General features: G+C 43.1%; 1 protein-coding gene across 2 annotated transcripts in view; it reads right to left on the reverse strand.

Moving 5' to 3' along the window:
• The window catches only part of SH3BP5 (SH3 domain binding protein 5), a 53154-nt gene that overhangs the window by 21494 nt on the left and 6618 nt on the right, over positions 1–25042 (reverse strand). For both annotated transcript variants that reach the window (XM_075143304.1, XM_075143305.1), the window contains exon 3: positions 18898–19026. In XM_075143304.1, coding sequence (XP_074999405.1) covers positions 18898–19026 — 129 coding nt within the window. The remainder of the gene's footprint in view (positions 1–18897; positions 19027–25042) is intronic.

Consider the following 25042-nt stretch of genomic DNA (forward strand, 5'->3'; position numbering starts at 1 on the left):
GAAAATGAAGTCTTATGAAAAAAGGAGAGGTTCTAGTGTGAAGAAACGGTGGTCATTTGGGAAGTGGCTAAAAATTCCTGATACAAAATGGGAAATAAGTAGAACAATGCTGCATTTCTCCAGCAAACAGCTGGCTACACCTCCTCAATACCAGCTGTATCACATACTTTCACACTTGAGACACCACAGTTATTTGTAAAGGTAATGGAAAAAACCCTTCCCTCCCTGCCCCGTGGCAGGGGAGACAGACTCCTAATTTAAACACAAGTCTCAAAAGGAAATAAAGCACACTAAGTTTCCCTCACAATGTCCTGAAATAGCAGCAAGCCTTTCTTACTTCCTCCCCCCTAATCCACTTCACCCCAAAGTGACCGTGGAAAAATAGGAGTTATGTGTCAGAGGTCCTTCAGTTACTAGCTGGAGAGGGAAATCAAAGTCATCACAATCAGTGCGGTAATTTCCTTCCAACCAAGGTCCTTGATGCGCTTCCTTATGAAGTGGCTGCTGGTGTTTTCCGCAGAAGAGAAATTCATCTAACCATGCCCTTTGCGGCTCACACCACACCACCCTGCCTAAAGCCTTCGTGAAGAGCCAGGGCATTAAAGTGTTAATTTCCATGCAGGACCGCACATCCCAGAGCAGCACAGAGCTTTGGGCCAATGTTAGTGAATGAACAGCATCCTGGTGTAAATTCATCGTTAATACCTTAGACTCATTACATCTCCTTACCACCCAGTCACCAGCTGCCTGTTTCAAATGTATTAACACATTTTGTAAATTCAGAATAAGCCTGACTAAAGAATATTTTAATTTAGCCAATAACTAACCTAAACCATGGTACCCGCCAAGCACGGGAAAGCCATCTGAGGATCTTTAAACAAGGCTCAACCTAAGCTTCCAACAAAGGACACAGGAAGAAGCCTGAATCTTAGTCCCCAAAATATCCTCCGCTGACTTCTCCAAAAATTCACAACTTTTTTTTCCTTCCAGTACGTTTGACCGGTGCTAGTAAAGGGATCAAATGCAAATAAAGGCCAAAAGTTTTCCACAAAAATAGTTTGAGATGGGATTTTAAAGAGTGAAATAAAATGCAAGACTCCAGTAAGAGCCTGCACCAAGTACTACAGAACAGCGCTGAGGATGTCGGGAGGAAGAGCAGGACTGATTTTCATGGAAGACCCTACGAGAAGGATCCAGGTCCCAATAACTTCCAGGCAATAAGGCCGTCAAAGCCTAGCCCCAGTGAAGGCTTTCGCTCCATGGCTGCCCCGCTGCAGGGGCGGGCCTGCCCGCGCAAGAAACAACTTACAAACACAGGAGAACAGACTGGCGACCCGTTCCTAGCACAGGCAGAACCGCACCAGCAAGTAACTGCTTTCGAAACTCTAGTAAAACCAGATCCCAGGGGCAATGCGAGCACAGGAGAAGTACACAGTTTTCTCACCGTAACTGCATCAGCACTTGAAAGTTTCTGTTGGCACAGATACCGAGGTCAGGGATCAACACATTTAAGCCAGCAAAAACTCTGCAGAGCATTAGGAGCTGAGTTACTAGTTACTAAACCCCCACGGAAAACAACATTTAGTGGTAGCTTGCAGTACTAGTAGCTCTTCTGATGAAGCCTCTAAAGCACAATTGGCTGCACAGCAGGAAAATGTTCTTTATGATAAGAAAACCAGAAGCTAGATTTACAATTCAGCTAGATTTCTACTTGCACCTGGACCTGTAGGACATTGAGACCTGAAGCTGTTAACAGGCAGGCCCATAACTCCGGCTATATTCAGCTTCATGCCCCATAACTGCGTGGGCACATGGAAAACTGAAACAAAACCGTACTTAAATACTCTCTCCCAGCTGTATTTGTTGAATGCTACTTTGCAATGGCAGTTTGGAAACACTGTTTTGGAACACAAAATGCTTTTTTGTTTAAGCTAGTCCAAATAGCAATTTAGCTTCAACAGTTATCTGAAGTCAGACTACAGCCTTTTGTTTTAAGCAACTTACTGAAAGCCTGGGAAACAAAAAAGCCAAATGCTAGGGTAAAGAATGATACATTAGTCATTAGAGAGACATCAACAGGTTTGTGGCTTTGCCAGTGTGAAAAAGGATACTCAAACACTTTTTAGTTAGTACAGTTACTCAATAATTAGCCTTCATTTAAAACTCCCTCCAGCTTGTTCTGCACCATCACTGACAGATTGCTCTCACGCTCTCAGTCTCTCCCTGCAGGTCACTCAGTTTGATGGAAGACAGTAGCTGTGTTCTTCATGTGTTTTTAAAACCATAGAGAACAACGGGAACTCATGTCTCCATCCAACCTCTTGACATTGCGTATGAGTATCACCGTTTTAGATAGTGGCTGTTTCTCTCAAAAGACCAGAATTCAAAATTCAAATGAATGGCTGAAAACAATGTTATTTTGCTTTCAAGAACAACTTGATGTTTGAGTTGAGAGAGGGTTAGCCCTGGGGTAGCACGAAGGAAAATGTTTTAGGGATGAGGACAAAAATTTCTGAGGGAGGTTGGAGGCAAGCGGGATGTCAACTTCCTGCCTGTCACCCATATAGCTGGTGCTTGATGGAGTCTACCCATTATAAAAGTGAGCATCTCTTTCAAAAAAGTCAGAAGGAGCTAGGCCAGTGAAACCCCTTATTGAAAACAAGAAAGCCTTCACACCTTAGGAACTGGGGAACCTGTGCCCCAGCTCCCACTGCCACAGTGACCGGGAGCTCGTTGTGCCTCATCATCAGTGCTTTCTGCCAGGAAACTCAACTGAATGTCTTCACCACTGCAGACCCTTCCCCTATTAGCATAAAATATAAAATGGGACCCTTTGAAAAATGCAATTAAGCAGCCACAGAGATCTCAGCTAAGGAGAATCCCACTGTCACAGCAGTCTCTGTCACACACCATCCGCACAGAGCGCCAACTCTTTCTGTCGCTGCGTTCATCCCTCCTCTGCAACTCAGTCCTCTACAAGCAACCTGCTGCAAACAAGCGTCCCACAACAGTAAATCCCTTCTCTACAACAAGCAGCACTCCCAAGAGTCCTGCTCTGCCCACTCAGCCCCCTCCTCTCTACCTCTCCTCACGGCTGAGAGCTTTCTCTTTGCCACTATCCACGCTGTGCTCTTCCACACAGGTGATCTCTCACCAGTTCATCTGCTGCTGATCTCCCTGGCTCCAAAACGCACTGCCCCAAACTTCCCAGCCAGCTCCCAAAGACTCAGAGGTGACACGCAGTAGCAGCACTTGCAGAAGCAAGTGGAGCACTGCGATATAAAAAATGTCAACTTTTAAAAGAAACAATGATGTAAAATTAAAGGGGTACTGACAGGGTTCATAATTGCAAGCTATTAATGTATTGCTGAAAGGAGCTCAATCCTGACAAATCCCTTTTGGGGGGACAAAAGCTGCACCCTCATGGGCAATCCTCTGCTTAGTCTACACAGGGCCTTGCACAGAAGGGAACCATGCACAACAGCTGGATTATGTTGTTAGCTACAGATAGTGACGAAAACAAAAAAGCTAGGCCATGGCAAGCTAATAGAAGAAAACAAAACCAGGCACTTTTTAAAATGCAGTCATTCTTCTGGAACTGGCAGCAGCATACAGACAGATTTTCAGGCCAGCACAGACACATCTTCTTGTCCACTTTCAAAGCAAAAAACCCTGTACTCTTTAATTATGAAATATAATTTTCTGTTTAGTCCACATAGCTTTTATTGCCCCAACCCCCCTTTGTAGTCAGAGCCCTTGCCCAGCTGACCTAATAGAGGATTTTTCCCACCCTACCACACATAGCTTGAATCTTCCGCATTAACAGCAACCAAGACATATACTCCGCTTCCTCATTTCATCTAATCTCCAGTTTTTGGTTTTGTTTACCTAGTTATATGGGACTGCACGATATCACTGACACCGAAACACAGTACAACACAGCTATAGCATTCCTCTGAGGTTAGCTGACATCTAATGCACCCTGGTAGACACTGCCCAGTCTCTGACCCATAAGCACATGTGCATGCAGCTAACGGCCAAGCCAGGCTGACAGAAATAGATGCAGAAGGTACATTTTGTGGGGCTAAGCCTGCTACAGAATTTCTCCCCTTGGCCAGCCTCCCTCACCGGAGGACCAGACCACAAGTGCTGGTAAATTCATGAGAAGGGCATCACTAACATAACCAGCAAATTTCCCATTAGAAATGACAGCCAGCAAAGATCAGTTATTTTCAAGTATTTAAAAAATTGGCTTCTCATTTAGCCAGGTGAACCTATCTCATACCACGCTGCCAAGGTCTTGACACCCACTTTCTTTCAGCATCTCTGTGCTATTGCCAATAGAAGGCATGAACAATCTCTACAAAAATCGCTGTAAGCTGGAGCGTGAAGGGAACACACAGCTGCTGCTAAGAACAAGGCACCAGCACATCATGTGCTGGCCCAAGGCCTTTGCTCTAAAAAGCGCTTGTTTGTTAATGTGAAACCAATGTCTCTCCCACTCATTAATCTTTAAAACAATAGTTTAATTGCTACCAGCAAACACTTACTTGCTCACTACCAAATAGATAATGATTAACTGGCTTCCAGTCACACTGTTCAGAAGGAAGCAAGTTTCAGATGTTTCCATTCTGGCCCCCTCTCATTCATTTAACAACATCCCACGGTTAATTTGCTGTGCGAAGTACAACAGGGAACGTGTTTTAAAACAGGAACTTTCCTCCACCAGTCGCCCACCAGAGTTGCTGTAGCACTGCCTGCCCTCAGGGATCACTCTGATCGCGGTGACTGCACCGCAGCATCCTGCGCAAGCTTCTGGCAGGGATGAGGACAGCAGGATCACCACTGCTTGACCACGGCATACCTATCTTGCCCACCACTGCAGTGGGCTCAGTAATTCAGAAGCCTACAAGGTGAAGGCAGTAAGCGCTTGCTATGGCATTCACAGTAACTAACGGCTGAGTGCTGCTATTTTGGCTCCAATTTTTCGTAACCTGTTTCAATGCAGCTGGCAGCCAGTAATAAGAAGAGCAGCCCAGACATCAACACAAGGGCCCATAATGCTCAACATCCTAACGAGAATCTTGATACCGGCACAGCTGCACCCCCAGCAAATCTGTGGATGATACCGTTAGAGGAGATGGTTGAAAAGGCAAATGGCAGAACCTCAACCCAGATGGATCTTGTAAAACTCAACTGGGCCAAGAGATACCTCACAAGGTTCAACAAGGAGAAGTGTGGAGCCCTGCACCTGGGGTGGAATAATCCCATGATCAACACAGATGGGAAGTTCAGCCCTGCCAAAAAAGACCTGCGTGTTACAACGGGTGCCAGCTGAAAAAGCTGAAAAGGTGCACTCTCGTTGCAAGTAAGGCAAACTTACTTGTCCTAGGCTACATTAAGAGGGCCACGGCTGGCCAGTCATGGGAAGCTATCGTTCCTCCCACCTCAGTGCTGGCGAGGTTGCGCACTGAATACTACATCCAGGCCCCCCAGTTCAAGAGGGATGTCAAGACAGGGTCCAGAGGGCTACAATGACTCCTACAAGGAGTGCTGAGGGATGTGGGCTCTTCCAGTCTAGCAAGGAGGAAACTAAGGAGTAATCTAATTAGCTGCCAGCTAAAATTTGAAGGGGAGCTGCAAAGATGACAGAGTTGAACGAATGTTTCTCAACAGTATTGGATGGTGGAACATGGAGCAACAGCCACAGACAGCAGCTTGGAAGTTCAGGTTGCACATTAAAAAAATCTGTCCTACCAGGAGGGCAGTGTGACCCTCAGACAGGTTACCCAGAGAAGTTATAAATCTCCATCTCTGAAGGTTTTCAAGATTTGGCAAAGCCATGGTTGATGCAATCCAGCAACGGTTACAGTTCTGCTTTGAGCAGGAGGTTGGATTAGATGACCTCCAGAGGTCCTGTACAACCAGCATTTCTATCAAATATCACCATTTTTTCTTACAGTTTATCAAAAAACAAAGAACACATTTGCAAAAAAATTTGCAGTGATGCTGACCGTTCTCCTAGATTCTCAGACCCAGGCATTTATTTTCTTGAATAATCAGAATAGTGATGCAGTTGTGGGGTGGGGGTTTTGTTTGCTTTTTTTAAGGACCATGACCTTCCTTTCCCCTCTCCCTACAGACTAAAAACTCCAAGCCAAACCAGAACTGAGAGGTAATAAAAAACAGAAACCCCTTCTTGCTATAGGCCATGTACAGATGTTTATAAACAACTTACAAAATCCAAAGCCTCGGGAGTGATCTCATTTTGGCAGATCTATGAGGCTTTTTGAGAGCTATATATTAATCTGTGATGATTGTTTGCATTACTGACAGAAAATACAGTCTCTCAAGAGTCAAACACCCTTGTATTCTTTAAGCTGCTTATTGAAAAGCTATAAAATTGTATACAGGTTAAAATTTGCTTTTTCAAAAGCAGATTTGAAGATTTTTATTTGGGTGGAGAAGGCAAAGGGGAGAGAAGGTGAAAATAAGCCTTGCTAGAGCTTTTTGGAGCACAAACCATTTCCTCCCTGCTGCATAACTAATCAAATGTCTGTGGAATACAATGACCAGATGTCCTTTAGTCTCTGCTTTTGATTAGGTGTCTTGTTCTTGTGCTGAGCTTTTTGGTCCCATCCATGCATCCACTCCTCCTCTTCTAATAACTTAACTGTTATAGAACTGACCTGACTCCTGGCGCTGTTTTATTTTCGGGTAAACCTGTAGTCTATAAAAAGGCCTAGGAAATCAGAGTAGACCTACAAAGCATTTTCTGAGAGACATCCAGCTCTGTGCTAAAGTTAGGTGATATGTGTAACTCCCTTAAGACAGGATCACAAGCTACATTCCAAGGGACAAAAAGTTTAGGGCACAACTAGCATCTCACTCCATTAGCTACTTCTGTTACCAGCATACAGCCCAATATACAGACAGTTGGTCTCCTCAAAGACAGAATCCCACCTCCCTTCTTTAGGAGCTATAGAAGGAAATGAGAGAGAAAATATCTAAACATACAATTTCCTTAAACACTGTTAAGACCAATCCCAGACTGCACCAAACGATCAGCTGCCAGCCCTCCTCTGTTCTCTGGTGGCTCCCATCTAGGCTGTACACTAGGATCTCTGAATCGAGGGCAAGAATATCATCTCTGAGCCGATCGTCGCCACTGTGCACTCAGTCATTTGAAACCTACCGGACTTCTCGCTGTTTTTAATCGATCTAGGTCCTTGCCTCACAGGAATAGGAAGGTGATGCTCATTTGGACACAGAGATTGTATGGGAGATACTACACCAAGCCTTTTGGCCCTCCCTTGTTTTTCATGAGGTTGTTGGGAGACGCTGGTCTGCTTGGAGTTACTCACACTAATTAACAAGTCTATGGCACCAGAATATGAAAAATTGTTCATCCTAATACCATCCAGACACAGCCTTCTTGGGCACTCACTGCCATCTGCTTGTTAGTTGTGCACTTGTTTGTGGCCAAAATTATAAAGCTCCTGCCTTCTGGAAGAGGGGATCATAGAATATGTCTTTTCTCTCCAAGGTAAAATATCTTATTAAGAGAGAAAAATATCAAGATAATCCTCCCCACCAACATGCACCTGCATTCTCAGGGCTTGGGCAGTGACTCAGCGAGTCTAGGGTTTACAGCTGGTTTCTAGGTTTACAGAGGCTCTGCATGCTCATCTGCACCTGGCAGCAGCCGCCTTTGCTGAAATCAAATATAGAAGCAAGGAACAAACTCCCACAAATACACCCTGCAAGATTTACACAGTCTGCCTTAGTGGATTTTGCTAATTATCCAAGATAATAAACGTTCAGCACATACAGATGCAACAGATACGCTCAGGAGAAACACCGGATCATTGTCACCTAATTGCCACCAAAACAGCAAATGTTTGTTCGCAGAAGTTTCCAGAGGGTTGGCAAGGAAATGGCAGGCTGGTTCTGAAAGCACACCTTGTGCGTGCATGGATACCAACATAGGCAAAGAAAAGGTGCATGGGTAGGAGTTTCACCTAGGGTGATGGGCTGTTCTGGACATGTTCTCCCAGTCCCCAGAAAGCCTCACACCCATCAGCAACCGCCCTTCCTCAATAGCAGGGACATCCTCTGGAAGAAAGGCCCAGGCTGACCTTGTACATCTTTGACAGCATGCTCGCAGCTACTTTTGAGACAGTCATTTTCCTAAGAGACCTGCTGAAGATAATTAATCTATTGACCCGTCAAAATTCTTCCTCATGGAATTATACATGTCTCCATGGCATGTGTGAATAACAGGCTTGCTTCGCTTAAAGGAAAAAGTTGGGGGTGGTGTCCTGGACAAATGAAGATCGAAGTCCATTCGTTGAAGGAAAAGGTCTAGGTAGCAGCAGGAACAGACAAAATTTCAATTTCACTGCACAGCAATAAAATCCTCCTTTAAGAACAAACCATTAGCACCCTTTACTAAGTGAAAAAACAAGTATCAGAAACAGACACAGATAAAAAAGAGGGACATTTCTTCCATATCCTGGCAGTGAAATTTATTTTCTAACAGTAGAACTGCAAGTTTGCTGCGATTAAGAGAGACTCTTCTTACAGAAACCGAGTCAATACAGAGCCATTCCCACACATGAGAAATTAAGACTCTTCAGATAATCTTTTCCAGCAAGAACAGACAAGAGCTCATAAATTCGTACTGTACTGAACGTATCTGTTGCATCTGTATGTGCTGAACGTTTATTATCTTGGATAATTAGCAAAATTCACTAAGACATAACAAAACACACCCAGAAGGCAGTAACCAACATCCATATCAGATTTGTTTTGGCAGCAGCCCCTAGCATGAGCATTTATCATTTCACAATAAACTCCCACCTATTTAGACCACTGTACACAATAAAGATTGGGGTGGCTGAACAACTTTTCCAACGTTGCAAGACTTGCGCTGCCTTCAGCAGTCATCCCTGAGCAATTACCACACAAAACAGGTACATAGGATGTCACTCTGACCTCAATTCACCCAGGCTCAAATGCCAGTTACTATTTTTAAGAGATGATCCTGTCTGTGGCTTACAATCTCTTGAAATAGCCTTTACTAGTGGCCAGAAAAGATTGGAAGGGGAAACGGCAAGAGAGAACAAAGCAAGGCAATCTTTCCTTGAACTTATTGGTTTTTCAAATGCTGTAAATTTGCCTTTTGGCAATGGCTATGCAAAGTACTACAGCTATGCAAAGGAACCCACAATCTAAATCTCTTGGGTTTCTCCAAATTGAAGAGGATGCAAAATTATGTTGATCAAATCTTCAGACAACAGCAGAGAAAAAAGGAATTCATCTCTATTTTCACATCCCAGCACCCTTTGACAACTGCTTACACCTTCCTCCCAGTTCCAGCACCTGCCATTGCATCTGTGGCTAAGCATAATAGCCAGATCACCTGTATCACTTCTTTCTGCGTAAATCCGCTGACATCTTAACAAAAAAACCCAAAACTTTCCTGCCCTAGCCCTCTCCTTGTTACTCCAAAGAACAGAGTTGGCATTTCTATACCAACTTACCCCAGTATTCCAATATTTCAGACTGACTTACTCAACACTTCTAGTATTTCACAACAGAAAAAGAACAAGAAAAAACATTCTTGAAGGGTAGAGAAAATAATTAGGTCATTGCATTGTTGACAATTACTGGAGAGGAGGTTGAACAGCTAGCTGGCTTTGTATTGCTGCCATCCAGAATAGATAAGAACTGATGGATGCTTTGTGGGATGGGAGAAAGCGGGAGAAAGACACCAAAAAAAAAAGAGGTTGAACAGCTAGCTGGCTTTGTATTGCTGCCATCCAGAATAGATAAGAACTGATGGATGCTTTGTGGGATGGGAGAAAGTGGGAGAAAGAGACACCGAAAAAAGACAGTAATTTTTTTCATCTCTTCCAGATAAATTCTTCAAAATGCTTAGATGAAAACGGTATTTTCTTCTACTTCTGGAAAGAAAAGCAGAAGAGGGAAGAACCTCTAATTTACAGTGCACAGCTAACAAATCTAAATAATGGAGCCCTCCAAGGCACATCTACTAATGATGAGAAGACCAATTACAGTTTTTGCATCAATAGCTTATACAAACTAATCATCCATCAACAGAATAGTGCTCACATAAAATAAAAATGTAGGATGTATAAATACCAACCCAAAATAACTAGACCCGTTCACTGAGGCATAGAAAGCACAGATAGACACAGAAGGTCTAACTTTTAGAGGGCACACATACATGCACAGATTTACCGGTATTTCAACAACCAAGTGGCTAAAAATTAGTTCCTACTATCCAAAGGTGCCAAGAACCATTTGCAGATGGTTTTGCTACAGATGCCACCTAGTCTGCGGGAAATATAAGTAACAGAGCACTAAATATGAATCAGGTAAGGATCTTTTTCCGTTCATCTGTGAAGTAGCAGCTGTTAGTGTTCCCAAACACAGGGAAGATTTCCAGCTGCTCAGGATTAAGAGGGTAGAAACTTGCCAGCCACACTGACCTACTATCCTGCATCAGCAGCGTTGATGGGAAGACAAACACATTCAGGAGCTTTCCTTCACAGATCAGATCTTTGGCGTAACTTTCCAAATCCGATCAGGCAACATCTGTTACCTTCTCAGCAGTTTAAGGACAGCTAGTTTGAGACACTTGAATATCACACTGCTCAACCAGATGACAGAGCCAGAACACAATGTAAAATTATTAACTTAAACTTTAAGGCCTCAAATAACAGCACTAATAAATCAGCCAGGCAAAACCCAGCTGGTTGACCCAGGTAAGTCTCCCTGAGCTCCCTGCTTCCTAGGGTACTGTCACAACTTTGGCCTGAAGAAAAACGCAACAGAACTATAATGCAAGACTTGAAATACAGTTTTCAGGTTTTAAGCATGCAAGTGGCGCAAACTGAACACACCGAGCATAAGGTCCATCTGGCAGCAATGAAACACTGAGCCATACATACCTGAACACAGGGTAGCGACTCCTACACACTATTCCCAGGATTTCAATCACAACTGTGCAAACATGACAAGAAAGCACAAGAGGCACTCCATCAAATTTTGAGCATGGCAAAACATTTTCTTTACTTAACCCAAAGTGCATCCTGCTTTAGAAATAAAGTTTATGAAACTCAGTGGATTCCCTGGTGGAAGTCCAGGAAGTGACTCCTCACCCTCAATAATAAAATTACTGATGTCAGATTCTGTTGCTTGGCTTATTTCCTTTTCAGGCGGGTGCCTGGCCCCACAGCAAGCCACGCACCATGTGGAAAGGGAGATGAATATACTGAGAATACCCTGTAGGATCACAGCAATGGGAACTCCACATTTCACAAGAGGACTGACGTCACATCGTCACGGTTTCCCCAAGATTTAATGATGTGTTTCGTAACAAAAAAATTAAAGACTTGGTGGGAAGAAGGGGTTCAGGTCTAGAGCAGGTCCACAGGGAGCAGAAAAGGAAAAAGGACACATAAAACTTCTTAGGCCATCAGGTACAAGCTGCAGCCTCCATGCTTCATCCTTTCAGGCACCACTTCTTGCACAGCTCACCTACATTTCATCTCCTTACCATTTCTTTACAGCGCTGGGCTCCCCATTGCCCACGTGGCAACTTCCATGTCTCCTTTCCCTTTGGAGCACCCCAGCCACCTCTTCCCAGGCAAGGCTTGTGCTGTCTGCCTCCCTCCATCCCGTGCCTGGCCTGCCCCAGCGCTAACTGAGGCCATCACATCAGCCTCCACACCACAGACAAGTTTCTCGACCACCAACAGCTCCCTTCCCAATTCAGGAAGGGAGCTGCTCCCCTGCCTCTGAGTGGCCTCTCCACCCCACCAGCCTAAGCAATCCAAAAACAAATCACAGCCATTTTTGTACGGTTGATTTACACACCTGGGGAGCAAGCTGCTTCTCACACCATTCACCCCACCTTCCTAAACCAGAAATGCTTACCTCCTCTATCCTCACATTACTGTGAGGCTCCCCAAGAGTCACCAGGGCAGCTGCAATACAGCATCTTCAATTAAAAGGGCAAACCCTCAGCATAGGCAGACCACAAATAACATAACCTATATTGCCAGCCTAGACCAATTATTGCAAATGGCCGGAGGAGCAATGTCCATACAAAATATCTTCTGCTGGCTCCATTACGACAAACGTGGGTGGAAATACTCTTAGGAGCCTACAGCAGTTACTGACCCCACATTGATAGGGGTTGTTCTCATTTGATAAACGGGACACTTTTGCACACATCATTTTCTACTGCTTTCTCCATGTGCAAGATGAACAAACTGTAAAAGAGACTGGAATTAATAGTCCATTAGCAGCACGGCTGCGCAGACAATCATTACTTACCAACGAAAACACAACACTGAACTACAGCCATGGAAAGCAGTCAAGTGTTCTGGGTGTTTGGGTTTTTTCTTAAACAGTTGGAAGGATTTGTAGGAGGTTTGTCAAAGTCAATTTTCAAGTTCCTGTATCCTTGCTTTGAAAATGTGAATCCACCAGATAGTTTTTTGGTTTCTAAACAGTTAACCAGAAACACTCCTTCAGCCAAGCAAGGTCAGTTGGTTGTTCCACTGTAACTGTGCCAATAATTTTGCTTTTTACTAGCTTCATGGCAAGCTGCCAAACAGGAATGCAAGTCTGTCACAGTTCTGCTGACATTTAATTTTTGCTTCTCAAGTTCCCTCTTCCCTCCACCTCTTTTGCCAAGATAAGCTTATCAGACAATACAAATCAGTCTTAACTCCTTGTTGTCTTAAACATGAGCATGAGGACTTCAGCTTATAAAAGTAGGATCGAAAAGGAGATTCCTTATGACATAGCTACCTCCAATACATCGATGGATAACACATCTAGTGCCTAGGAACCAGAGGGGAAGACCTGGATATCCACCACTGTTGGATCGGGACCCAGGAGCTGTAACCCACACTCAATGCTGCCCTCCTACCCACAGCAGAACCAATTAGCTCTCACTCACTGAGCGAATCTGGATGGGAAACTTGGGTGCTGCAGGAAGCAATACTGGCAAGACCACAGTTTCCAGTTCCTAATTAATTTTTAAGGGTGATTGGCAGTTTTTGAACCTCCAAGTTACGTGAATTTGAAAAGCTTTTGTCTCCTGAGCTAAGAAAATTACCATCTGTAACTTTCCACACTTGCCACACTACTTTCAGACATCTCAAGCTGAACACCTAAAAACTGAGATGCAACGGCCACTTTGGAAAGTTTCATTCATTTATAGGCACTGCAATCCTGATTTCTGCAAAGAATGGTATCAGTCTCATCTGCTGAGGAAGAGTCTTCCAACTAGGTAAGTGTGCTTTTATCTGCTTACACCCCTCCCACCTTCACCATTAAGTGGCTGAGTTCCTCCTCAGTTCCTGTTCTGCAAGATTACAGCAGCTACTTTTCATCCCGATTCACTTTGGATATAAGGTTCATTGAACCACTTGATGCAGGATTCACCCAACAACTTTCAAATGGCTAAACAACCCAAGATGAGATGTCTTAACTCCTTCTGCATTTAAGGAAGACATATGTACCTCAGAAGGCTTTTCAAATGCTCCTACCTCTCACCACTGACGACAGCCAGTGATTAAAGGCCCTAAGTTTTTTGAAGACAAGCAGAATGGAGACCCAGGGTCTGAATCTCTGGAAGCTCACCCCTAATAATTCTTTACCCTGTCAGCTGATTTATTCAAACAGATGTGGCAATCCGGTATAAAATATCACATGAGAGAAAGATTATTAGTGAGGTGAGAGGAAGAAGCTCTACTACATAAAAACTTGCAGTGAACGGGACAGGTTAGCTGTCCTTGCTGAACACAATCTACTTGTCCGTCAACTGCATTTCCTCTCAGCTATGCCTAAACTTCAGCAGGGAAGAACCATTGTACAAGCCAATTCCTGTTTTTCCAAGCCTTTTGAAATAAAAGGATGCTGCTTAAGAAAGTATGCCAACAACACGAAAAGAAGAATTAGTTGTAAGGCTGAACTAGGAAGAGTGACCCAAGAGGAAGCAGAACATGTATATGCTTCAACATACTGCTCTCTGAGCACCTGCTACAAGTGTTCGTGAGAGATGCATATAGATATGACCTAGCATAGATCTTTCATCTATTTTTGCCTGAAGCAAATTTCCTGACACTCTTTTGTAAACGCTAAATGAGGCGGGGGGTGGAGAAGAGGAGGGAGTGAGGGGAATATCACAAAGCAAAACCATGTTCCTCCCAAATAAGCTCAGTACTAAAGCTGAGGAAAGCATCCGCACCTACTTCCAACCTGAGCCAGTACTGGGGATTAAAACATAACTCCTCACCCTGCAAAAAAAAAAAAAATGCTCAGTAATAGGAGCTAAAGCTTAATTAAAAGCAACACTCCCAGGGCTTTTATTCAGGTTAGGGTCACTACAAATGCATGGATTGTTTTATTTGTGGGGGTGGGTGGGAACACGTTTTTATCAGATTATTTTTTTCCAGCAGAAGCAAAGCAGAAAGGCAAGTCCTTCTGTTCAGTTTGTCCCTGGGTTCACAAGTGATGACGTACAGATAGCAGTGTTTTAATGGCACCTCTCACCCAATGACCCCAAAGTGCTTTTACTTCCCTTAATGAACTCGGCTTCACAGCAGCTTGACAGCTCCATTATACATGGGAACTAAGAGAGAGACGAAGTAATTTATCTACGCCATGCAGCAGCACAAAATCGGCTCCTACCAGCCCAGTAATTTATGCAATAGACCACACTTGCTTTTGCACAGCATCCTGTCCCAGAGCATGCTGTCACTAGGGAGGTAACACACTTCTCAAACTCTGTCACCTGCTCAGACACTATTGCGGACACTATTGCGTAGGCGCTTTCCAGCCCCAGCCCTGCAATATGCTAAGTCAACAGTGGCTTAAGACACTCCTTACCTCAGAGGCTCAAGACCTATACCGTTGTTTACATTATTAATGTTTCCTGGCAACTTCACACATCTTTCCCATTACCTTTGGGCAAGAAAGTCTAATTCTCTGATGAGTCAACCAGGGAAGCAGATTGATAGCAAAAAAAAAAAAAAAAAAAAAAAAACACCACACACCAAAAAACCCACCCCAAAAACACCAGACATGGGAAGATCGATCTTCCCAACACTTAGAACCCGGACCACATTCTGGATTATAGGAATTTCATATTGCTGCAACATGGTCATTGCTTGTGTACATACACAATCCTCCGCTATATGCCGAGGTTCTTCCATTGAACATGTCCATTATGGCGTAGGTTAAAGAGCAACATGAAAAGAAAATATGCCAAATGCAAAAAAGTTCTTGCAGCAGAAATACATTAAAATTTGATTAAACAACAAATTTGAATCAAAATGCTCCAAAACAGTAAGGTGTGCCTGCAGTCAACACAAAAGGCCCACTGGCATACCAAATGAGGAATCACAACAAAGTTGTCTTGGCAGAAGTTGCATGAAATCTATGGGGGCAAGAATGCTAGCCAGCTCTCACTTCAGTCTCAGGAAAAGCCGAATATTCCTGCTTTGGTGCCAACAGACAGCATCCTGATTCCCTTTGCCACCACTCCAGAGGTCGAAGCACCCAAATCCTAACGCTAAGGGACCATTGTTCTGTTAAAGCAAAGTTTCACCCTGAGATAGGCCAAGCTGAAATTCTCTTGGCATATGTTACACAAACAAGATGCTACAGGACTCTTGCATGGAAGAATTAATTTGTTTTGAATTCACCATTTTCTGGCAACAGAGGATTGCACAAGATAGGGGATAAGGGTGAGGAGACAAAAGGGCTCAAGGTCCTAAAGCTTCTCTAGGGAAGTACTTGACTCAGGGACCTATTTTTTGCTGACCCCACATCAGTGCCCTCATACCATTTTAATGGGTTTTATCTTAATAAATGAAACATGTATTTCCAGAAGAGAATCATGCTGGTGCCAAGTGAAAACAAGCTCCTCGGTATGACTAAATACAGTTTGCATCAGCCAACTCACCCTACAACTGACATCTTAAATGCAAGTAACTCTGGACGACTCCTACATTTCTGCCAAACTTGATGTCATTAATTATGCAGTTCTTTGTTCCCAGAAGACTTCAATTTACAGGTCATATTTCCCTTTAATGAGAACAACAAACAAGATTTTACACTTCCCTTTCTCTTACAAGCACAGTCATGCATTTTTCCCTTATTGTTTAATTAAGGCTGTTTCAACCACCAAGAACCTTGTGCCTGTGTTTTCAGAGGCAGCCTAATGGCTCTAAAATAACCGTAAAGACAGAAGGTGGAAGACAGTCTTCAGAGGCTAGATGTTTTTATAAATTTGAACAGAAAAATATCAAGCTATTCCCATGATTTCTCTACAATTTTACAAATCAAAGTATAAAAGAAAGATGCAGGCTAGCACCTAAACATATTAATATTCTGGTACATTCCTCCAGTTTCATATTTCCCTACCTACCCCTTCCCCCTGCTTTAATACAGCAAATTTGCTCCCAGTTAAACGGAACTTTTCTAGATTAAATTAAGACTAGAAAAACTCTTTAGGCAGATGCTTTACTGACGATTGGTACTAATCTTTCCAGTCTCCTGGTTTCCAGATAGATTCGCTGTCCTTCACTGCCAATATTCCTCTTGGTCCTCAAATTTTCTATTTCAAGATTTTATTAGACAAAGAGCCAAAGGGAAACCAGAGACCATTTTCTATCTCTATCTGCTGAGCAGATACAAAGAGGCAGCTCCATGACTGGCTCCATAACACAAAACAGAAAAAAGTCAAATGAACAGTTAGAAGGGGAATCCCTGCTTTTAAAAAAAAAAAAAAATTATATCGAGCAATTAAAAGAAAATTGAGGGTGTAGCAAATTAACAGATCTGGGATAAATAGCATTTCAACCTAGCTAATGACAGAATGGATTGGGAGAAAAATATTATTCTCTCTAACAAGCCAAATACCAGAGAAGCGATTCTATAAGTCTAAGGACCTTCAGTGGTTTGGGTTTCTTAGTGGTCTTGCAAAGCACCTTTGAAACAGCATGACTGAATTGATTTCAGGGGTAGCAAAGACACAGCAATAAAAAATTCCATTTTCAGGACATAATCTGCTGCCAACTTCAGGACAGAGGACAAAGTTCACTGCTCTCAGTGCCTGATGTTACAAACCTCAAAGTCATCTGATTTTTTTGTACTGCAGGCATTTCTACCATTGACTTTTCCAAGTATAACTCTTGAAGTCCTATGCATACTGTGCCTTACATAGCTATTTATAGTAATAGAAGTATAAGATCATACTCGAGGTGGGGTTTGGGGATTTTTTTTTTTTAAATTGCACATACTAATTAACACAATATAAACAATTCCTTGATCTTATTTTGTTACTAACTTCCTCTATTTTTCTAGCTCACTAGTAGTTTATCTCTAGCACACACCATAGGCCCCATGAGCAGGGATTGCTTTCAGAGCAGTTACAGATGAGTAGTAGATACCGTGCTTACTGTGCTTTGAAGCAGTTTACCTATTTGCTACGCTGCTTCTAGGCTGAAGGATTAAGCCTAATAACCCCTACACCATCATCCCCACTGCCTGAGACAATGACTGCAAAACAATGCCATGCAATTCAAAGGATCAACATGGTCACATATTATCGTGCATGCCACATCCCATCAACCCAATTCCTGCTTCATCAGCTTTCAAATCAATGAAGCTTGTGTTCATGCCTCCCTTTCCTGTGCCTTGTTCTGAGGATGTATTCTCTTCTCTCCCCTTCTCTTACCCTGCGAGTTTACTTTCTGCCTTCTGGCACACACCTACACTACTTTTCTCATCTCTCAACCTCACCCTCTACCTATTTTTACAAACAAAATCCTTCTGTAATTTTCACGTATTTCACACATGCTACCCCATCTCTCACTCTCCCCTTGAACACAATCACATCCTGGCTACCCAGCCACAGATGCCACCCCACACATCCTTCCAGCCAAGCACAGAAGCAGCAGCTCTAAGCAACTCTTCCTCTACTTCTGCCTCTCCCTGCCTCGAGAGAAAATAGAAGTAGCACCCAGGAACAGCCTCCCCTCCTTGGGGAAAAAAGAAAAAGCCTCAGACACCAGCAAACCCCATTACAGACACCAAGCAGAAGCACCGCCTAAGCCACCACACACTCAACTCTCAGCTGCTTTTTCCCTAAAGTGAGAAGCTGCCTGACATCTCACAAGCTTTCTTGCTTTCCCTGCAGCCAGTAGATCACACCCTTACTTCCACGCCTCATCCTTCCCTGCCTCAGCCACACAGGCCTATCAATAATCAAGTAGTAGTTGGGCAAGGGAGGTAAGGTCCTGATGACAGTACAGAAAGCATAGCTCAGTTTCTCCCCAAACCAAAATATTTTAGAGCCGCATTTAGCACGTTCCTGCTTCAGCACAACCTAATCAGTTCCAAACCCTGCAGGTTTCCCCAAGTCTGCCCCACTCCAGCCTCTTTCCCAGCAGCTTCCAGTTGCAGCCATTTAGCTGCTGAGCATTTTGCTTTAAGAAGAAAAAGCAGATATACAAAGTCTAAACTGTATTTTCAAATAATTACAACTACTGATAGGAAAGAGCAGGGCTCTGAAAGGCCATTGATAATGAGAGGAGGACAGAAGTAGTCTTTTGCTATTGATCGCTTGTGTCTGCTGTAGCTGTTCCTGGACTGAAACACATGTGCAGCTGTGGCTGTGAAGAAACACATTTTTGCCATGATTCACATGGCTGACATACAACTCAAGACATAGACCAGTGTCAGCCAAGTGCATATGCTTAAGATGTTATTAATAGCAGGAAAGCAATGCAATCAGTATGTGCTCTCCAATTACCAGCACAAGCTTATAAGGCAGAAAGTTCTCACCTGCCTGGCCACCCTCCGAGCTTCCCAGTAAGGTTTAGAGTCTTCTACAGCTTTTCCGATCTTCTTTACCAGTTCATCCAGTTTTACTGTTGCTTCAACCAGCACGGAGCGGAACTTCTGGCGTGCATCCTTCAGAAAGGAAAGAAAGGACAAAGACAGATTAGAGCTTTAAAATTTATTTCTACCTGTTTGTTCCTACCTTCAGGTTGCTCTTCAGATTCACACATGAGCTGACACATTCAAAACAGTTAACGACATTTCGACTAAGCCAGAATCCTCCACTAGAGGTAATAACAGGAACCCAGAACGGCATATGAAAGCTAGCATCCTGGGCACCAAATCTTTGTCTTTCAGAGACAGCTTTTATACAAAGCCTGCAATAGCCTGTGCTAGATGTCACCTCTGGCAGGGTTTCTCAGAGAGGAATAGCTTGGAAATTACTTGCTCGGTGAGGAGGCGAACAGCAGCGTATCAAGTTCTGGGAGGGAGTTCAATGGCAAAGACATCTCACCTAGACAACGCTAGAATGGGGCTAGCAGGCAGGCCAAAGCCCCACAGCAGGCTGGCAAATCAGCTGGAATCAGCATTTCCTAAACCTTAGCGTGTCACACCCCTAGTAGTGTTCCCCCCAGAGACACCACTTCACAATGCGAACGAGGATGGACAGGATCTGCTTTCTGCAGGAAGAACTGGACACTTCCCACATGGTGTGTTTTCAAGTCAGCTCCTCTTTTCTTTTATAAACACACCCTACTTACTCCAGTAGCAGCAAAAAGCTTCCAGCTCCTTGTGGCAAGACTTCTTGCCGTAAAAGCCCATCTTTGCAGCTACGGTTTGTATCAATGGGTAAGGACACCCACTTTCCTTTTGATTGTTATTATTTACTACATTTAAGAAAAGTAAATTCCAGCTACTTCCAAACTGGATGAGTTGCCCTCTTTACATGATTAGCCAAAGCAATTAAAATATTTTCTCTATTCCGCTGAAATTTCCACACCTTTAAGCAAAGTGATTCTGATTTCGATCTCAGCATCCAATACAGTCTCTAAATCAATAGAATTATTGCAGAGAGATGCAAATTCAGGCTGGGACCTGGCCCAGGATTTAAGGAGACGAAGAGGAAGGGCCACGTGAGCTCCTGATAAGCCTTGTAATTCTAATTAGAGAGCAGGATTTACACAGACTGCTGGAGTGACATGTTGATTATCAGGAAGCAGCTGGCTTAAAGAAGAGCTCCAATTCAGGAGGGTTTTGTCATTATTGTTGGGGATTTCTAGAATTCACAACTGTTTATTCATTGGACAAATTAAAATACATTGGAACCTACCACTGTGCTCTCAGAAGTGGAAAAAAACCTGCAATAATACGTTAGTTTTTACGGAAAAAGCAACATACTTCAGTAAAAGCTTCTTTGCTTCCTTTTTAGTGTCATCTGAAACCTTAACCAGCATTGGTAATATTTTAGTCCAATAGCAAATAGCTTTAGATTCTTAAGGTACTCCAATTTATTCTAAGGAAGTATTCAAATGAGTAACAAGGTCAAAAATGGAGAATTAAATGCACATTAACTTATTATTTTATTAACTCCAATCCAGTCAATAATCTCATTGCTTAGTGAAAGCCTGAAATGTATCATTCAAACAACATGTATCGAGTCAATGATTTTCTCAGTGAGAAGAGTTTGAATATTTCCAATTAAAGTACCGGATAATATACGGTTCACTGCTCAAAATGAGTTTCAAAAGTAACTGAAGTAAGACTGCAAGCACGATGACTACATTGCCAGAAAAACGTTAAGTACTGAAGTATATTTAACAAAAAATTTTTTTCCTACAAGTCCAGGAACAAAATTAAAAACTCATTTCTAAATGAGTGAGCCTGAAGGTTTGTTTTTCACTTTCTTTGTGAAAGCTGCATATTAGGATACTAGCTGTAGAAAGCAAATAGTTAAAGAAAAACATAAATGTATACGCATTAAGTAAAAAAAGCCCTATGCACTGACTCATCAAAAAATTCAGTTCCCATGTTTGTAAGATGAGCACTTGGAACAAAGAAACCATCACTACCAAATCTGTGCTTTGGACCTACCCCGAATTTATTCATGTAATAATTACGTACACTCTTATCCAATAGGAAAAAGAGGACTAGTCTCCATCTGGCGTTTAAAAAACAGGAAAAAACAAACCAAAAAACACCAAGGACAGAGCAGTCAAACTAACAGCAACTTCTGTACCCATTAATCTCCCGCCAACTCAGATGAAGCACATACAAATTACTAAACTGTAACTAATCCTGTAACCAGCACCTGAGGCACAGATCTTGCAAATGGTTAAGCACATGTTTATCCATGAGCACAGCCCACTTCACACAGTAGCTAGTTACACAGAGTAGGGAGCTTCAGCTGAGGAATATATTGGTGTGAACTTGTAGTTTATCATTTTCCTCAAAAGATGCCTGCTTCCTATTTTGAGGCTTTATTTGGGTCCGATGATCCTTATTTTCTCCAGTTAAGAACAAAAACGAAAACCAAAACACACCAGGAATTTATACCCGTGTCATCCATCACACGACTTATTTTAAATGGCCTTTATTCTCAGGCTCCTGACTGTCAGGAACACAAGCCTGCAGGCTCCGCCACCTTCTGCACGAGAGAATAAGCAGATGCTCGTACTCTGCTGGGATCAGTCCCTCTACCAAAGGTTTCCAGTCACCCCCTCGGACACAGGGACAAGATGCTGAGATCTCTGAGAAGGTGTAATGCCAAACCCACGCCCTCTCCTGCACTACACGCACTTTTACTCTCCACTACCCCCAACTACGCTACAAAAGCAAACAATCCCACATTGTGTATCTACACCATGTGTGCTCTGGCAGCAGCCCAGTGCATTCACACCACCCAGCCTCCTCAATCCAAACCGATTCAGCTCTAATGGTCTCAGTGACCGCGGCTCCTATCTGGGAGTTATAGCAACATCTCCTGCGAGCCGGGGCACAGCTCCCTCCTGCAAACACGCAGCCACACTCAGTGCGTCGACTCCGTGTGTCAGCCCTGCCACGTGCTGACAGAGCATCTGTAAAAGTCATCACCCCTGGGACAGTGCAAAATTCCCCTGGCAAGTGCCCCTGGGAAAGTTTAAATAAGAAATACAGGTGCAGCAGCTATTTTTACTCTTCATGTGAAACTGGGGAGGTCAGAAGCACCAAGGCAATTGCACCAGGAGCACTGGGCTTGGTGCACTTGCTATTTACGTGACATGAAAAGCGCATCTGTGGTTCAAGGGAAGGATGGGCCTGTGGCAATAAATTGGGAATCAATTTAATTCCCTGCTTTATGCCCAGCTTCCTGTGTTACTGTCAACGAGACACTTTGACCCACATGTGAAGTGGTTCAAAGCTATAAATCCTCTTAATGGTGTTTTCTGTAAGAACACTCACATCAAAAACATAGAGGCTCAGGAATAGCACAGCAGTGCAGTTCATCCATGGTCCCCAGCACGAGGGAAGCCTTACACCTGTGTTAGGAAGAGAACCACACCACCGTCAACTTACTTATCAAATCCTCTGGTGTGATGTGCCTCCTTACAAGTGTTACTATTTAACTGCCAAACTCTTGCTTCATTCAGATCTGTACCTAGCACACATGGATAACAGAAAAAGGAGAAGACGACAATTCCTGCAATTGCTGCTATGAGCAAAAGCAGGACAGCGCAGCATGTGCCATGCAACTTTTCTAGCACAGTCTCAATCCCTAGTTTCTGTATTTCAGTTTCTTGAAAGATGATGCTTTCCCAGCAGAAACACTAGTTATTGACAAAAGCAAGTATGCAGCCTTAGGTATAAAACCTGTGAGTCACACTCACCATTTCTGTTTTTTTTCTTTTGGAAAAACACACGTGGGTTTGTTGTTCTCATCACTGCACTGAATACATACACAGACCAGATAAACTGTGACAGAAGCAATGTAACTGACAAAAGACATCTCAAACACCCAGACAACATTTCAAAAGCACTTTTTCCCCTCTACTCGCTCATAATCTTCCGTGATCATTTTTAAGAACACCTTGTTACTGATTTTGCAAACAGAAAGGCAATAAATTGAAAGCTGACTGGCTAACATTTCCAACATTTTCTCCCTCCTATTTGCTCAAATGAGATGATGATAAACCTTTTTAAAGCTGGACAAAAGCCAATTAAGGCACTTTACCCTCAATGCATGTTGCAGGGTGCAAAAAAAAAAAAGTAGCAGTCGAAACTTCTCACTTAATTTATAGTCTTAACTAGACCCTCACTACCTAGGTATTTGTCATACACACGCTCTAGCAGGCGTAGCACTTAGTGCATCACATGAACAGCTGCAGTTTACTTTTCAACATCTTGTTCTACGGCTGCAAGAGCTCCTCTCTCATCAACTTTCTTCCTGGAAATCCTTAGCACTTTTCTCCCGAATGATAGATTTCACAAGCACAGTTTTAGGGAGCATGCCAGACTTCTACCCCATATATGCATTTGCTGCAATAGTTCATTATTAAAAGCAGACGTTTTTCTCAGTAACTTGCTGTTGGGCAGCTATCTGCTACTGCACCAAAAGAGGGACCACACTTAACGACAGGCCATCCATACAGCAGCATTTTGGAGATCCACCCTCAAATGTGGAAAGAAACTAAACCACGATTTTACGCTTACCCTGCACCTGTTGGAGAATAAAGCATGCTTGTTTTCCTTTCTCATGAGTGATGGTGATGAGCTGGTGTTAGATGCCAGATGACAGGCAAATAACTATTTCTGCCCATCAAACGAAGTGTGTATTTTCAAACAATTTTCTTTTAAAAATGAACTTAACACATCAACTGGGTATGAAGCATCTTAGTACTAAGCACATCTAAATTTCATTTATAAAGGTTGCCCTATGACCTTTTTGCCAATTTGGTGTGCAGAACCTCCAACAACCCATTGAACCAGCCTGGGAGGTGCATGGGAAATGAAATTGCTGACGGAGAAACAAGCTTCATCTATTTCCAAGGGGCAGGCAGTATCCATACCTGCCTTCCTCAGCTACAGAGATCTACCAGTTGCAAGAGCTCATTTTCAAGTTAAAATAGCATCAGTATCAACGACGTCCAAGTGTGAAGGCAGGTAGGCTTCCCAATTACATACACACCAGATAGATGCACATGCATGTGCTCAGGAATCTACCTCAGAGCATCAAACAGGTTAATAACATTTTTAACATCTATTTGGTGCCTGAGCAGTTCAAGTAAACCAGACTGACTACCAAACCTTAAAAACAAAGTGCAAGGAAGGGCTTAAGTAACATCTCTTCTAATTTTTAAGCATAGGGAAAAATCTTTTTTCCCACACAGCTACTAATTTGCCATCTAAGAACAATAAAAATTCTATTTGGAAGTTGCTCTAACCTCCTGCTTGCAGACAGTTACAGACTGAGAGTACAAATACACTAGTATTTTTAGGCCTCTTAGAAGAAGGGAGAGGAAAGCAGGCAGGGGAAGGCACTGGGTGCTCCTTCCAAAACAAGATTTCTCTGCCTAACCCTTCCTCCCTCTCTTAGGCTAGAAACCCATCTCTGCTTCAAGGACACGAGTCAAGTGAAGCCCTTTGACTCACTCGGGCAACAAAATCTTTCCAGAGCCATAGCAAAGGAAGGAGCCTTTCCTTACTCATCCATGGATGAAAGCAGAAGGCAAAACAATGCGCAATCCACAGGCAGGAGCCATTTCCTATGGAAACAAGTAAACTATAAAGAGACACGGAAAGATCTGTCCTGCTAGTGCTGGACAAATCCATCATACATATATATCGCACTCCAAAAACCAGCAGGAACATCAACCAGTGAGCTGCTTCTCCCTTATCTACATACTCTTTTATGAACACTGGAAAATGCTGCACAGGGATGCTGATAAAGCGGCGGATGTTTCTACAAATAGACATTTCCCCAGGCCAAGCAGGCGTGCTCAGAATGAGACTCCTGCCACTGACGGGCCATTTTTCTAAAACTTGAAAGACTGAGGATTTTTTTAAGAAGTCTACCTAAAATTCTTGTGTGTGACAGGGTCAAAAGCTTGAGGTTTACCCCAAAACCAAGTATTTTAGCGAAGAAGTGAGAAGAGCAACTCTAAATAAAATAGCC

The sequence above is a fragment of the Calonectris borealis genome, chromosome 2 (assembly GCF_964195595.1).
Source record: "Calonectris borealis chromosome 2, bCalBor7.hap1.2, whole genome shotgun sequence".
NCBI lineage: Eukaryota > Metazoa > Chordata > Aves > Procellariiformes > Procellariidae > Calonectris > Calonectris borealis.